Raw genomic sequence first — 12,801 nt, 5'->3', positions numbered from 1 at the left:
CTTTTTTTATTGCAACGTCAATGAGGGTACGTCTCATAAGACAACCTGAATGAACCTCTATGGCCCAGACCGGCTGGGAAGGCTTTGGGTGGATGTTAAAATATCTCTACTCTCTAATTGGCTTACATTAGTAATGTCTTATTATGCTATTATACTGGAGTATATTTGCCATACACACTCAGATATATATTCTCAGGTGTTTTGTCTGTAATAGTTGACTTGACACCCACATTTTGGCAGATTGTTTACAAAATATTATTTTTTTTTTATCTCAAGGATGTCAATGTCTTCCATGCTGAATCCATTGCAAATCAATTATGAAAATAAACACATCTGTTATATGTACCGTCTGAAATTAAGTTTGTTGGCTACATGGTGGACCAATGACTTACATTATATCCAAAAAAGCCTCTATATGGATGACTTTGAATGTAATGTCTACAAGGCATTTCGACAAACCAGCAAACCTTGTTTATATATAACCCCATAGATAGATAGCCTATTAAAAAATCTCTCTAAGACCCCACCCCCACACTACAAGGCAAAGTGGGCGTCCGGGAAAGCAAAACAATCAGCGAATGCTCCGCACACTCTCCACGCTCATGGCCTCTTACCAGCCATCAATCTGACCTGGCGCAGCTCCACTTAATGCTGTTCAAAAGCCAATCAGGGTAAGAGCCCTGGGCCTGATGGGGTCTCGGACTCGTGGGGCGCTTATTAGCTCACGCTGAGGACCCCCCTTGTCCATCTCTGCACTCAAAAGAGACTTCGCCTGGGGAGCTATTTGCCATGTAATGCATCAAATCCAGACTTCGCTCCAACCCAAATGATATATGGCTTTGCACGGCTTCACAATGTCCATACATTTGACCCCATTTTGGAAAGCAGTTTGGTAACAGTCAAACAGGTATTTAAACAGTGTATAGTCTGACATTTTTTACTCTCTCACACACACACAATATTTAATGCCATCTTTGTGGTAAGAATTTCCTCATGTTGCAATTGGAGATTGTTTAGTGTCCATGGAATGAACTTTGGATATTCATAGCAGTTTTACAGTTCATGGCAGTGGTGTTTCAGTATAGTCTGTTTCCAAGATCTATTTACACAGTCTTCCCCTGCCTGGAGGGGGTGGTAATGTGAGTGTTGTGTGCGTGTGTGTACTGTATGTGTGTGTGTGTGTGAGGGGGTGTTCTTCCAGTGGGGGTAGGTCACATTAGGGCCATGTCTCTCTGTGAAGTGGTCAGTGACAGGAAATCAATCGGGGGCCTTGACTCTGCTCGAATCTCGGGGATGAGGTTGGGGGGTGGCGGGGGGTGGGGTTGAGGGTGAAACAGAAACGCAATGGATCATCCTGAGTGGCCACTTTCATCCCTGGGGACACAACATCACAGAGGCTGCGAGTGGAGGTCACCCGGGTTCAAGGTTAACGACAGGAAGTAGGTCTGGTTTCCAAGGCAACCGTGAGGGGGCACTTGAAAGAGGGACGCATATCGGGAGCTTGGCAAGCTGTAAGCAGTGTGAGTTGACACTCACCACACACACACACACACACACACACACACACACACACACCTGTGTGCTCATATAACAATCCACTTCCAGAGTCCCAGCTCCTGAATTTGCTCTGTAAAGAGAGCTTTTCTTCCAGGAACTCTTGGGGAACCATTCCGAAACATGTCAGTTAAAAAGGAAGCAGCAGGATTGATGTTGCACAGGGAAGGAGTGATGAGTAAGGAACAGACCCCCCCCCCCCCTGCACCATTAGGGTACTACTCACAACTACCCGGCAGGAACCTTTTATTGCTCTCTATGGCGAGGTATCACTGAATACACACCTGGAGAATTGCTATAGACCCCACTGAGGGGGTGGCTTTAAACACCACACAAGAACCACAACAGACACAACAGAGGCCAGAACCAAAAGTACCAGAACTATATATGACATATGACATGACGTGACATGACACCAGAGCTCACTAGCAGAATGAACAGGAGAAGTGTTTAGAAAAATACACTTTTTTTCCACACAACACAGGATTGAGTAGTTTACAAACTGAGAGAGAGAGAGAGAGAGAGAGAGAGAGAGAGAGGTGTTTGGACAGTTAAACATAATCAAACGTTTCAGTGAGGGTTGAAGAGAGAAATAAAAACTGTGCAATCAATGTGAGAAATGGGAAGGGTGCCCAGCTACAGCAACCAACTGCTCCTTTAAATTCCTTCCAATTCCTTCACCTTTAATGCAAAATTAAAGAAAATCGAATTAAAAAATAAAAATTAATTGAAAAGTCCACAGAGGTCATGGCTGGTCCATGAGACCGACCAAATGAGCCTTTAAAGGGTTTAATCAGTGGATGAACCTGGGCACTCCTCCTCCTCTTCCTCCTCTTCCTCCTTGCGTCCAGGCCGGGCGGTTCCCCTGGATGACCCGGTGGAGTGTGTGTGGGCTGGGCGTGAGCCAGGGCCCAGGGAGGGGCGTTTTGTGTTTCCTGTGGTCGTGATTGTCGGACAGGACCAGGGAGAGGCCCGAGATGCTGGCGGCGGTGGTGCTGGCGACTGATACGCTGGCCCCGGACTCCGACTCCACGTACTCGGACCCTGGTGACCCCAGGAAGGAGAACGGGTGCAGCCTGGACGAGGTCCGGCGCTGGAGGCGTGCGGCGGGGATCCCCTCGTGAGCGAGCGGGGGGAGCACGGGCACGTAGAGCTGCAGTTTGGCCCCCACGGGGAGGACAGGGAGGCCAGAGAGAGCATGAGGCAGCGTCCGGCGAGGTCTGCTCTCGCCCTCCTCTTCCTCCTGCTCCTCCTCCTCCTCCTCTCGCTCCTCCACGCCAGGACTCCGTGGCACTCTCTCTGCGCCTACCTCCAGCTCCAGCTCATGCATCCGCTCCCTCTGTACCTGGGAGGCCCATGCACGCACCCTCTCCTCCTGCTGCTCCACCTCCACCTCTCCCTCCCCCTCTCTCTCTCGCTCCCACCCTGTCCCCCCGTCACTCTCGCTCCCCCATTGAGGTTCACCTTCCTCCTCCTCCTCCTCTTCCTCACTCTCCCACTCCTCCACTTGCTGCCTCCGGCCTTGTTTAGACCTGGGCAGTCTCTGATTGGGGATGGGCATAAATACGTCATCTTCATCATCCTCTTCCTCACCTTCCTCCTCTCTGCGATCCTCTTCCTCTTCGCTCTGACTCTCCAGCCATCTTAGCCTCTTTATGCTGGCACTCTTTCTCAGTCCGCCACTCCTCCGTTCCTTCCCCTTTTCTTTTCCTCTCTCTCTCCCTCGCTCCGACTGTGACCTCACTGTGACCTCATCATCGCTGTGGTTCTTCCGGGTGTTTCTGGGTAAGCTCCTCCCCTTTCTCCGCTCTGCCCCGGCTGACAGTGATCTTGACCTTTGACCTCGCTGGTGACTGCTGGGCCGACCAGCCTCCTCTCCCTCCTCCTCTTCGTCCTGAGTCACTTCGGCAGAGTCAGGGTAGCTCATTTTCCTCCTCAGCCTCCTCCCCTCTTCTCCTCCTCCTCCTCCTTTACGTCTTCTCTCTGACCGGCTTCGCCTCCCTGAAGAACTGGGGCTCCTGACCTTTTGACCTTGTGGCCTCCCCCTCTCCCCTGCCCATATCCTCCGACCCCTCCTGTCTACTGCAACCAGATGCGACTGAGGGGGGTGGAGAGAGGAAGAGGGGAAGGCTGCTGCGCGATTACGGCCTGCGGAGAGAGAGAGAGAGAGAGAGAGAGAGAGAGAGGGAGAGAAAGAAGGAGAAAAGAGAGAGATAAAGAGGAAGATGAGAGGTAGAGAGATAGTAAGATAATAGAAAGAAAGAAAGAGAAAGAAAGAAAGCAAGAGATAAGGAAGGGGAGAGAGAGAAAGAGAGAGGGTTGGTGAGAGAGAGGGACAGCCACAACTTTCTTGTATTAAAAACAATTATCTCAGCACATAAGCAAAGCATCTAAACTAGCAAGTGAATAGTGTACCAGCTGTCTCATCCTAGCAGAAATGAAATACCAGTACGCCACTCCAAATGATGTCAGTGTGCTCCATAGAACACATCATTACAAATCTTACTGCCACTGTGACCAACTTTAAAATGGCTACCATTCATTCACATCAAATTCTATTCATGCCAACCCCTCATGAGGTAGATTTCTTTCTGAACATGTAATTCATTTGGAATATAACACAAAATCAGCTAACCATTGTCTCAGCTAAGAAACCACCACAAGTAGACTAAGAGTGGGGTCTTTTCAACACTGACTGACATGCTTGTTAGTGCTGTTGTTCAAAGCAAAATTTGCTCAAAATGGCAGAAGATTATTCAAAACCTATAGCTCATTCTCTTTTGGGAATTAACATCAACTAATTTTCCCACTGTAACCTTTATTTAATCAGCCAGTTCCCTTGGGTCTTGGTTCTCAAGAGAGAAACTTGGCAACTTTGCAATTACTATTTTAGCAACAGTAGGCATTGACTTAAGGAGTTTGAAAGCCACTGTAAATCATATACTGTAGTTTGCTCAAAGTTACCTGTCTTGTGAGAAAGCTTCAATTTACTTTACACATATTTCATATTCACACTTGATCTTCTTTCTATACTATACTATACTATACTATACTATACTATACTATACTACAGTATACTATACTATAATATACTATACTGTACAAACTATACTACAGTATACTATACCTTAATCCCAAAGACCCCCAACTGCACAACACCACAACACAATTACGAGACAGTGATTCTGCATGACTGACAGACAGACAAGTGTGGAGACAGAGGAACACAAACGAGGAGTAGGAAATACCCACCAGTACAGTTAGTAAGACAGTAAAGACAGTTAAGACAGTTAAGACAGTTAAGACAGTTAAGACGCTGACTATGAGCAAGCAGATAGAGAGAGAGAAAGAAAGAGAGAGAGAGAGAGAGAGAGAGAGAGAGAGAGAGAGAGAGAGAGAGAGAGAGATGTAGAGAAACAAAAAAATGGAGAACTAACAGGAACGACTACCAACCGCGTATTCTCTGTCCGGCCGATGACATAGAAGCAAGGCTCGCCAAGTTTGGAGTTGGTCATACAGAGAGAGAGGCTGGAAAGCTCCACTAAGACAGAGAGAAGGAGAAGAGAAAAAACAGAGGAAAGAGAGATAGAGGGAGAGAGGGAGGGAGGGAAAACAGACAGAAGAAAGAAAAAAGGATAGAATGAGAGAAAGAGACCCGACACACAGAGGAAGAGAACAAGAGAAGGAGAAAGAGAAGATAAGGAAGTATGAGAACAGCCATATAGAACCCAACAGACTGTTAGCCCACTAGTAAATACAGAAGGACGGATCGATTCCAAGTTCATATCAAACAGCAGCAAAACAAAATCACTCAGGAGCAAAGATCAGAGGTGGTCAGTCTGAAGTGACCCACACTGTAGTCAAAACTGTCACTATTTCACTATATAGAGCAAGAGTAAAGTGAAATAGAAAAGAATAGAACAGATTCCCATCACTGCAGTGACTGATGTGCTTGCAGTGACACTCCAGGGTTAGTAGTAATAGTTCATATTCCTGTGGCACCAGACTAGGGTCAGATCAGATTATCATCCATAAACCTCAGCCTTTCCCTTTTTCTTTTTCCTCCCTCCTTTCCTCTCTTTCCCTTTCCTCCTTCCCTCTCTCCCTCATTCGTTCCCTCTCGCTGTCCATACATATAACACTGATACCTTCTTCCAAGCGCCCTATAGTGCACACAATTACCTCAAGCCCACATTCCACTAACACCCCCTTGTGGACAGTATACAGAGTACACAGTGCATATGTGGCCATTAGTCATTATTCTATTATTATTTGCCCTCTGACCTTTATCACTCTATTCCTCTATCCCTCCCTCTCTCCCTTCCTTTGCATTTGTCTTTTAACCTCCCAATGCCCCCCCCCCCGACATTGTTTGGTCGTACCGTAGTCGGGCACGTAGCCGTTGCCCCTCTTGAGCACCAGGTGGATGTGGTGACCCGCCGTCCTGATCCTCTCCACCGCCTGGCTGTGGGTCATGCCCGTGGTACTGTCGCCGTTAATCTCCACCAGCTGATCACTCACCTGAAGGGATACACACACACACACACACGCACACGCACGCACGCACGCACGCACGCACGCACGCACGCACGCACGCACGCACGCACACACACACACACAAATGCACGCGCAGGCACACACAACACAACACGACACACACACACACACATGCACACACAACACACATACACAATCACAACACATACACACACACACACACACACACAAACAGAGTTTCATACCGCAGTCCCTCACTTGATTTAATATTGGTTTGTACTGGAGGCTCAAATTCCTGTCTGTTAGCTTTGTGTCCCTTGTGCGTCTGTAAAGGGATGAAGATTTATACTGCGCCACTCCAGACAACTTTAATGAAGTCTTAAGAGGAATACATACTCTATAAACTACACTTTCTGTTGATTTAGGAAAAGCTCTAGGGTTTGCATAGTCTTTTTCAATAACAAGTTTTCAATACTTTTAAAGTGTGTTTGTGGATATGGATGAACACACACACACACTCGTACCTGTATCTTGTGGCTGCGTTGGGCAGGCCCTCCCTCCATGAGTCCCAGCACATAGAGGCCCATGTTGTACTCACTGCCCCCCCTCAGACTGAAGCCAAATCCAGTGGGCCCTCGCTCCAGATCCACACTGTAATACCTAGAGTCCTGCTGCAGATCACACACACACACACATACACACACACACACACACACACACATACACAGAGAGAGAGAGAGAGTGAGAGAAAGAGAGAGAGAGAGAGAGAGAGATGCAGTCACACACACACACACACACACAGAGAGAGTGAGAGAAAGAGAGAGAGAGAGAGAGAGAGAGAGAGAGAGATGCAGTCACACACACACACACACACACACAGAGAGAGAGAGTGAGAGAAAGAGAGAGAGAGAGAGAGAGAGAGAGAGATGCAGTCACGCATACATGCACACACACACACACACACATACACACCCAGAGAGAGAGAGAGTGAGAGAAAGAGAGAGAGAGAGATGTAGTCACACACACACACACAGAGAGAGAGAGAGAGAGAGAGAGTCAGAGGAGAAATCTCCTTTAGTGTGACAGCTCCATTCATCCTCCAGATTAAGTTGAGCACATGGGCTGGCCCCCTGGCAGGAGCGATCACCTCTGTGGTCAGTCCCAGCGGGTGACCCCTCTCTCTCTCAGCACGCCACCGGCCCTTTCATCATCTCACCACTCCACTCAGAACACAACACCACGACACTCTTCCACATTCTACACCAGAGTTCCGGCTCAGCTGCTCAACGATTCCATCTCAGCTACACAAAGATCAACGACTAGAACTTCTCTCTGTAATCTTTGACTAGGATTCTATTTCAACTACAAAAGGGCTTTATCCAGCCTACAAAATGCTTTTATTTGATCTACAAAATGATTCTGACTGATCTACAAAATGATTCTGACTGATCTACAAAATGATTCTGACTGATCTACAAAATGATTGACTGATGACTGATCTACAAAAAGGCACTTTGTCATTAGCGTGCCCTCAGTGTCAAATTCTTCTACTGACAAAACCATGAAGTGCACTTAAGGCGTTTCTGAATACAGGTCTGAGAAGAGATACTGTAAGAGTATGATTTCTAGCACAGGACAAACAGAACACATGATCTGAGAACAGTTAGGAGTATGATCTCTGGTGCAGCGCAAACAGGACTGATCTCCCCTCTCACCTTGGGTCGAGACCTGTGGCCCTTCCTGGTTCTGTGGTTTGTGTCAAAGTCAGCATTGTCTGAGGCATCTGAGACCAAACACACACATGAACAGGGTCAGCGTGTCACGTTAAAAAGGGACAAATGATATAGTATACTTTCATAACAGTAAGACCTTGACCTAAAAGTTTGAGGAATGTATGTGTGTTTTGGGGGGGTGGGGAGTAATATGTCTGATGTAATATGAAGGAGGAGAGAAAAAGTGTGGGTAGGGGTGTGTGTGTGCGCGTGCATGCGTGCGTGCGTGCGTGCGTGCGTGCGTATGTGTATGTGTGCATGTGCGTGTGTGCGCGTGTGCGTGTGTGTATGTGTGTATGTATTTATATAGAGTGAAGGTGGTAAGGTGTTTCTGAACCAGCTGGGAGAGTGCAAAGGTGCAGGCTGCTTAAAGGTCCAACAGGGCTTAATGGATAGGTACTCTGCTGCTGGGATGTGAACATAATGACAGTGTCTGGGGGACTGTGTGTGTGTGTGTGTGTGTGTGTGTGTGTGTGTGTGTGTGTGTGTGTGTGTGTGTGTATGTTTGGGCAAGGGGTGAGAGGTTTAGGAGAGAAAGTAGGTGTGTGTGTGGGTGTGTGTGTGTGGTGGAGGAACATCTGTCAGAGGACAGGGAGAGGGGTAGTGTGTATATATATGTGTGTGTGTGTGGGGGTGTGAGAGAGAGAGAGAGACAGAGAGAAAGAGTGACAGAAAAGGTGTTTGGATGTTCCTGAAGCAGCTGGCAAAAGGCAAAGGTGCACACAGCACAGAAATCCCCAATATGTATGATATATGGGGTGTGTGTGTTTACTTATAATGAACTGCAGGTGAGACGCATACGTGAATTTCATGAAAATTTGCTATATGTTGTTTGTACAGTTTGTGTTTGTGCTTTGTGTGCGTGTGTCTGTGCATCTGTGCATGTACAGTACAGTACATGTGTGTGTTCATGCATGTGTATTTGTGTGTGTGTGTGTGTGTGTGGTGTGTGTGTGTGTGGTTGTGTAATGGAGGCGAACTGAGCAAGCATGCTAGTTGTGCGTGTAAATCCTCAAACCCCTAACCTTAAGAACGCTTCTACCCGCTGAGTTGGAAGCCTGGGCTTTTAGCTCAGTGGTTAGAGCGTTCGACTCCCATGCCAGCGGGTTCGAAGGCCGTGAGCGGCGGATGAACCAACCTCTGTTTCAGTTGTGTGGATGTATGCAGGCCTTCCTGTGCGCTGAAGCGTGGTACAATTCCATTTTTGGCACAGCATACCTCCGTGCATCTGGATGAGGTCAGTTACGTGCGTGCGTGCGTGCGTGCGTGTGTCTCTGTGTGTGCAAGTGAGTGTGTGTGTACTGTATGTATGAGAATTGTCTTTCCTCTACTTACGTGCACTGGAACGCGGTACGATGGTGAGGCGTAGTGTGTTCCCGGCGCGGCGTAGGATCTGGGCGAGTTCACGGTGAGGCAGTGTGACCACTGGCCGGCCCTCCACCGCCTCCAGCCGGTCTCCGGGGCGAATCTGACCGCTCCGGGCTGCTGGGCTCCCCCTCCGCACCGTCACGAAACGATGAGGGAGGAGAGAGGTGGCTGGAGGAAAGAGATGGAGGGAGAGAGAGAGTGACAGGGAGGAGAGAGAGGGAGCGAGAAGGCAGAAAAGAGAGGACAGAAAAGAAAAAAAGATGAGGAAGGAGAGACAGAGAGAGGGGGGGGGGAGACAGAGAGAGGGGGGGGGGAGACAGAGAGGGAAGGAAAAAGAGAGAAGTGGCATTTTAATTAAATTGCATAATAACAACACAGTTGTCTGTAGCTAAGGGCAGAATGACAGTCTTGCTCTCGTATTACAGAAGGAGACAAACACTAATGTAGCCATAAGCAACAGTAGCTCTGCTGAACCATAATAAGCTATGAGGCCCCTGTAAACAGAATGTTTGCCTTTTAATATCAGTCTTCATTCCAACCTGGGACAAAGTGGTGAAAAGCAAGAGAGAGACAGACAAAGACACAGGAAGAGACAGAACACAAGTTAATCTATCTATCTATCTATCTATCTATCCAAACACAGAAACAGACAGATATACTGATAGGCAAACAGGCAAACAGACTGAAAAGTATATGACTACTTTTGAACACTTGCTCAGTCCCTCATGGCAGATGGCTCTGAACTAGATCAGTATGGATCTGGGTTTATCCTGGTTTATAATAGATCTGGCCCTGTTCTAGTATGGATGAGGTTCTAATCTGGCATGGATCAGGTTCTGGTCTAGTATGGATCAGGTTCTGGTCTAGTATGGATCGGGTTCTGGTCTACTATGGATGAGGTTCTATAGTATGGATCAGGTTTTGGTCTAGTATGGATGAGGTTCTAGTCTAGTATGGATCAGGTTCTGGTATAGTATGGATCTGGGCAGCCGTGGCCTACTGGTTAGCACTTCGGACTTGGTTGGGGCATCCGTCCATTTCGGACCTGTAACCGGAGGGTTGCCGGTTCGAACCCCTACCAGTAGGAACGGCTGAAGTGCCCTTGAGCAAGGCACTAGAGGTCTGCACTCCCGCGGTAGACCCGTGGTCCCGACGCAAAAGAGTGCGGCGCGGGACAACTTTTGAAAGCTCTTTGCGGGAGCGGGCGGGATGAGAGAGGTGCATTCGCGGGTGCGGGACAAACCAATGATTCACTGCACTCCCGCCAATTAAATATGTGCGTAAAAATAAATATGGAAATGATTAAAGTAGTGTTCATAACTATAGTTCAGCTGGATGTTCTGTTAGGCAGCATTAAAAAACGGGGTTTAAGCATAACTGACGGAGCAGGCCTATAGCCTATATTCAATTCAGGGTTCAATTTGTTCCTGCTGCTCATTGTCAAAACTCAAAAATCGAAAGCATGAAAGAGGAAGAGGGCACCAGAATATGCCTACTTCAGTTGTTAGCCTACATTCAGAACCAAGAAACTGACACCTGGAGTCTTTCTCAGGTGTGTGTGCTCCTTTCGTGAGACAGAAAGAAAAACTGAATAGGCTATCCCTCCTGCATGCGGGCTTTAGCGGGCGGGAGCGGGACATCATGTTACAGATGCGGGCGGGAGCTGGACTAAAAATGACACATTAAAAATCAGTCCCACGCAGACCTCTACAAGGCACCTAACCCCACTGCTCCCCGAGCGCCGCTGTTGATGCAGGCAGCTCACTGTGCAGGGATTAGTGTGTGCTTCACCTCACTGTGTGTACACTCACTCACTCACTCACTGTGTGCTGTGTGTATTTCACTAATTCACAGATTGAGATAAATGCAGAGACCAAATTTCCCTCACGGGATCAAAAGAGTATATATACTTATCTGTCCCTGTTCTGGTATGAATCAGGATCTGATATGTTAGGAATTAGACTCTAATTTGGTCCAAAGTGATACATTATCTTGCATATATCACAATAAGTCCACATGGTCTTATTGATGATAATTGTCCAGCCAGAAGAAACGGAGCCAGTGGGTTGGTTCTGATTGTGTCAGCAGGCCCCTGATCTCCCTGATTTCCGACCCTGAAGACAAATGAGTTCCACTCTATTACAGCACGTCCCGGTGCGAAGGGAAGGCTTCAATATGGGCCGCTTCAGAGGGTCATTTAATCAGAATGATAAGCTGTTTTAGCTGCCTTGGCTGTCTCAGAACCCCCCCCCCCCCAGCCCAACAGATGACTGCCAAGGTGGGGTAATTATTCTCCAGGCACCCTCTCCTGTGATCCCCTCCTCTATCCAACTCAATCATCCACTTCTCCACACTTGTTAAGGAACTTTTACTTTTATTCAATAGGCACAGGATTTTGACCAAAGTGACTAGAGTAGGCCTACTGCACAGATATAGATATTAGATATCGGTATAATATCAGATATGAGTATACATACGAATGTTTGTAAAATATAAGTATATAATATATGTTATAAGATATAATCATGTGTGCAAAAAAACTGTACTGGCAGCAGGCATGGCTGTAACAGAGGAGCTAAAAAAACTCCAGCAGAGTTGAATGCTAACATAACGCTAGCAGCCAGCCTGGCTGTGAGAGCTAAAAAAACTCCAGCAGAGTTGAATGCTAACATAACGCTAGCAGCCAGCCTGGCTGTGATAGCAGAAAGAAACTCTAGCAGAGTTGAATGCTACATGACACTAGCATCAGGCCTGACTGTGACAGCAGAGCAAAGCTAAAGAAACTCTAGCAGAGCTGAATGCTAACATGACGCTACTGTAATAACAGGCTTGGCTGGCAGAGAGAAGAGGCCCAGTAGCATAGATACAGCCGTCAATCAATAAAAGTCATAACAGCAGCAAGGCATTACAGCCATTACAAGAGGCTGTGGCCATGGCTGTGATACTTAATGAAGTAATTAACTGAGTTACTGAGGATTGGAATGACTGGACGGCCGCCATGAGGCCCTGCAGGTCAATAACCGGAGCACTGAGCATAGAGAGGAGCAATTAAGCACTACTGAGCACGTGCAAACGACATGGACGGATAGTAGCCTACACAGGGAAGAATGAGAAGTAAGAAGCGAGAAGAAAGAAAGAAAGTAAACGGGGTTACATACAAGATATGTAAGAGATGGAGGGTATCTTAAGAGAGTTCTGGAAAACAAGTACATATGTCAGATATAGAGGCTGTCTTGAGAGAGTTCTGGAAAACAGATGAATATGTCAGATACAGAGGCTGTCTTGAGAGTTTTGGAAAACAGTTACATATGTCAGATACAGAGGCTGTCTTGAGAGAGTTCTGGAAAACAGTTAAATATGTCAGATACAGAGGCTGTCTTGAGAGAGTTCTGGAAAACAAAGCGTGTGCAAAGTCATGAAAATTAATCATGATGAAGGTACAGTCTGCCAGCCACTGTGGCCAGTTGGCTAAAAAGTTAATTTTGTGTTGATACAAAATGAAGAGCTTAAATTCAACCTTAAACTCAACTTTCTATTATTTTTATCATGATACTTTTGAGAGAGATGAGAGAGAGAGAAAGAGAGAGAGAGAGATTGTGTGTGAAATAAA

At 47.0% G+C, this 12,801-nt stretch overlaps 2 protein-coding genes across 2 annotated transcripts in view; both read right to left on the bottom strand.

Moving 5' to 3' along the window:
• Window positions 1-527: 527 nt before the first annotated feature.
• Window positions 528-3,481, bottom strand: LOC143115266 (uncharacterized). Its single transcript, XM_076277236.1, has one exon. It carries the CDS (start codon window positions 3,479-3,481, stop codon window positions 2,348-2,350), a length of 1,134 nt encoding a protein of 377 aa, XP_076133351.1. The 3' UTR covers window positions 528-2,347.
• A 1,282-nt stretch (window positions 3,482-4,763) lies between these two features.
• The window catches only part of magixb (MAGI family member, X-linked b), an 83,747-nt gene continuing 75,709 nt past the window's right edge, over window positions 4,764-12,801 (bottom strand). Inside the window, exons 13-17 of the mRNA XM_076276511.1 lie at window positions 9,159-9,359; window positions 7,767-7,834; window positions 6,576-6,722; window positions 5,937-6,075; window positions 4,764-5,095 (exon numbers count right to left, since the gene is read on the bottom strand). Coding sequence (XP_076132626.1) covers window positions 4,875-5,095; window positions 5,937-6,075; window positions 6,576-6,722; window positions 7,767-7,834; window positions 9,159-9,359 — 776 coding nt within the window. The 3' untranslated portion in view covers window positions 4,764-4,874. The remainder of the gene's footprint in view (window positions 5,096-5,936; window positions 6,076-6,575; window positions 6,723-7,766; window positions 7,835-9,158; window positions 9,360-12,801) is intronic.

This window comes from Alosa pseudoharengus, unplaced genomic scaffold, assembly GCF_046254945.1.
Source record: "Alosa pseudoharengus isolate Yale_2024_CS ecotype anadromous, Long Island Sound unplaced genomic scaffold, YU_APseudo_1.1 YU_APseudo_1.1_scf_9, whole genome shotgun sequence".
In the NCBI taxonomy this organism is placed as follows: domain Eukaryota; kingdom Metazoa; phylum Chordata; class Actinopteri; order Clupeiformes; family Clupeidae; genus Alosa; species Alosa pseudoharengus.
Note: the sequence above shows the minus strand (reverse complement) of the source record. Positions and strands in the feature narration are given on the sequence as shown.

Coding starts and splice junctions, on each gene's coding strand:
- LOC143115266 (XM_076277236.1), bottom strand. CDS start 3,481: ATGAGCTACCCTGACTCTGCCGAAGTGACTCAGGACGAAGAGGAGGAG.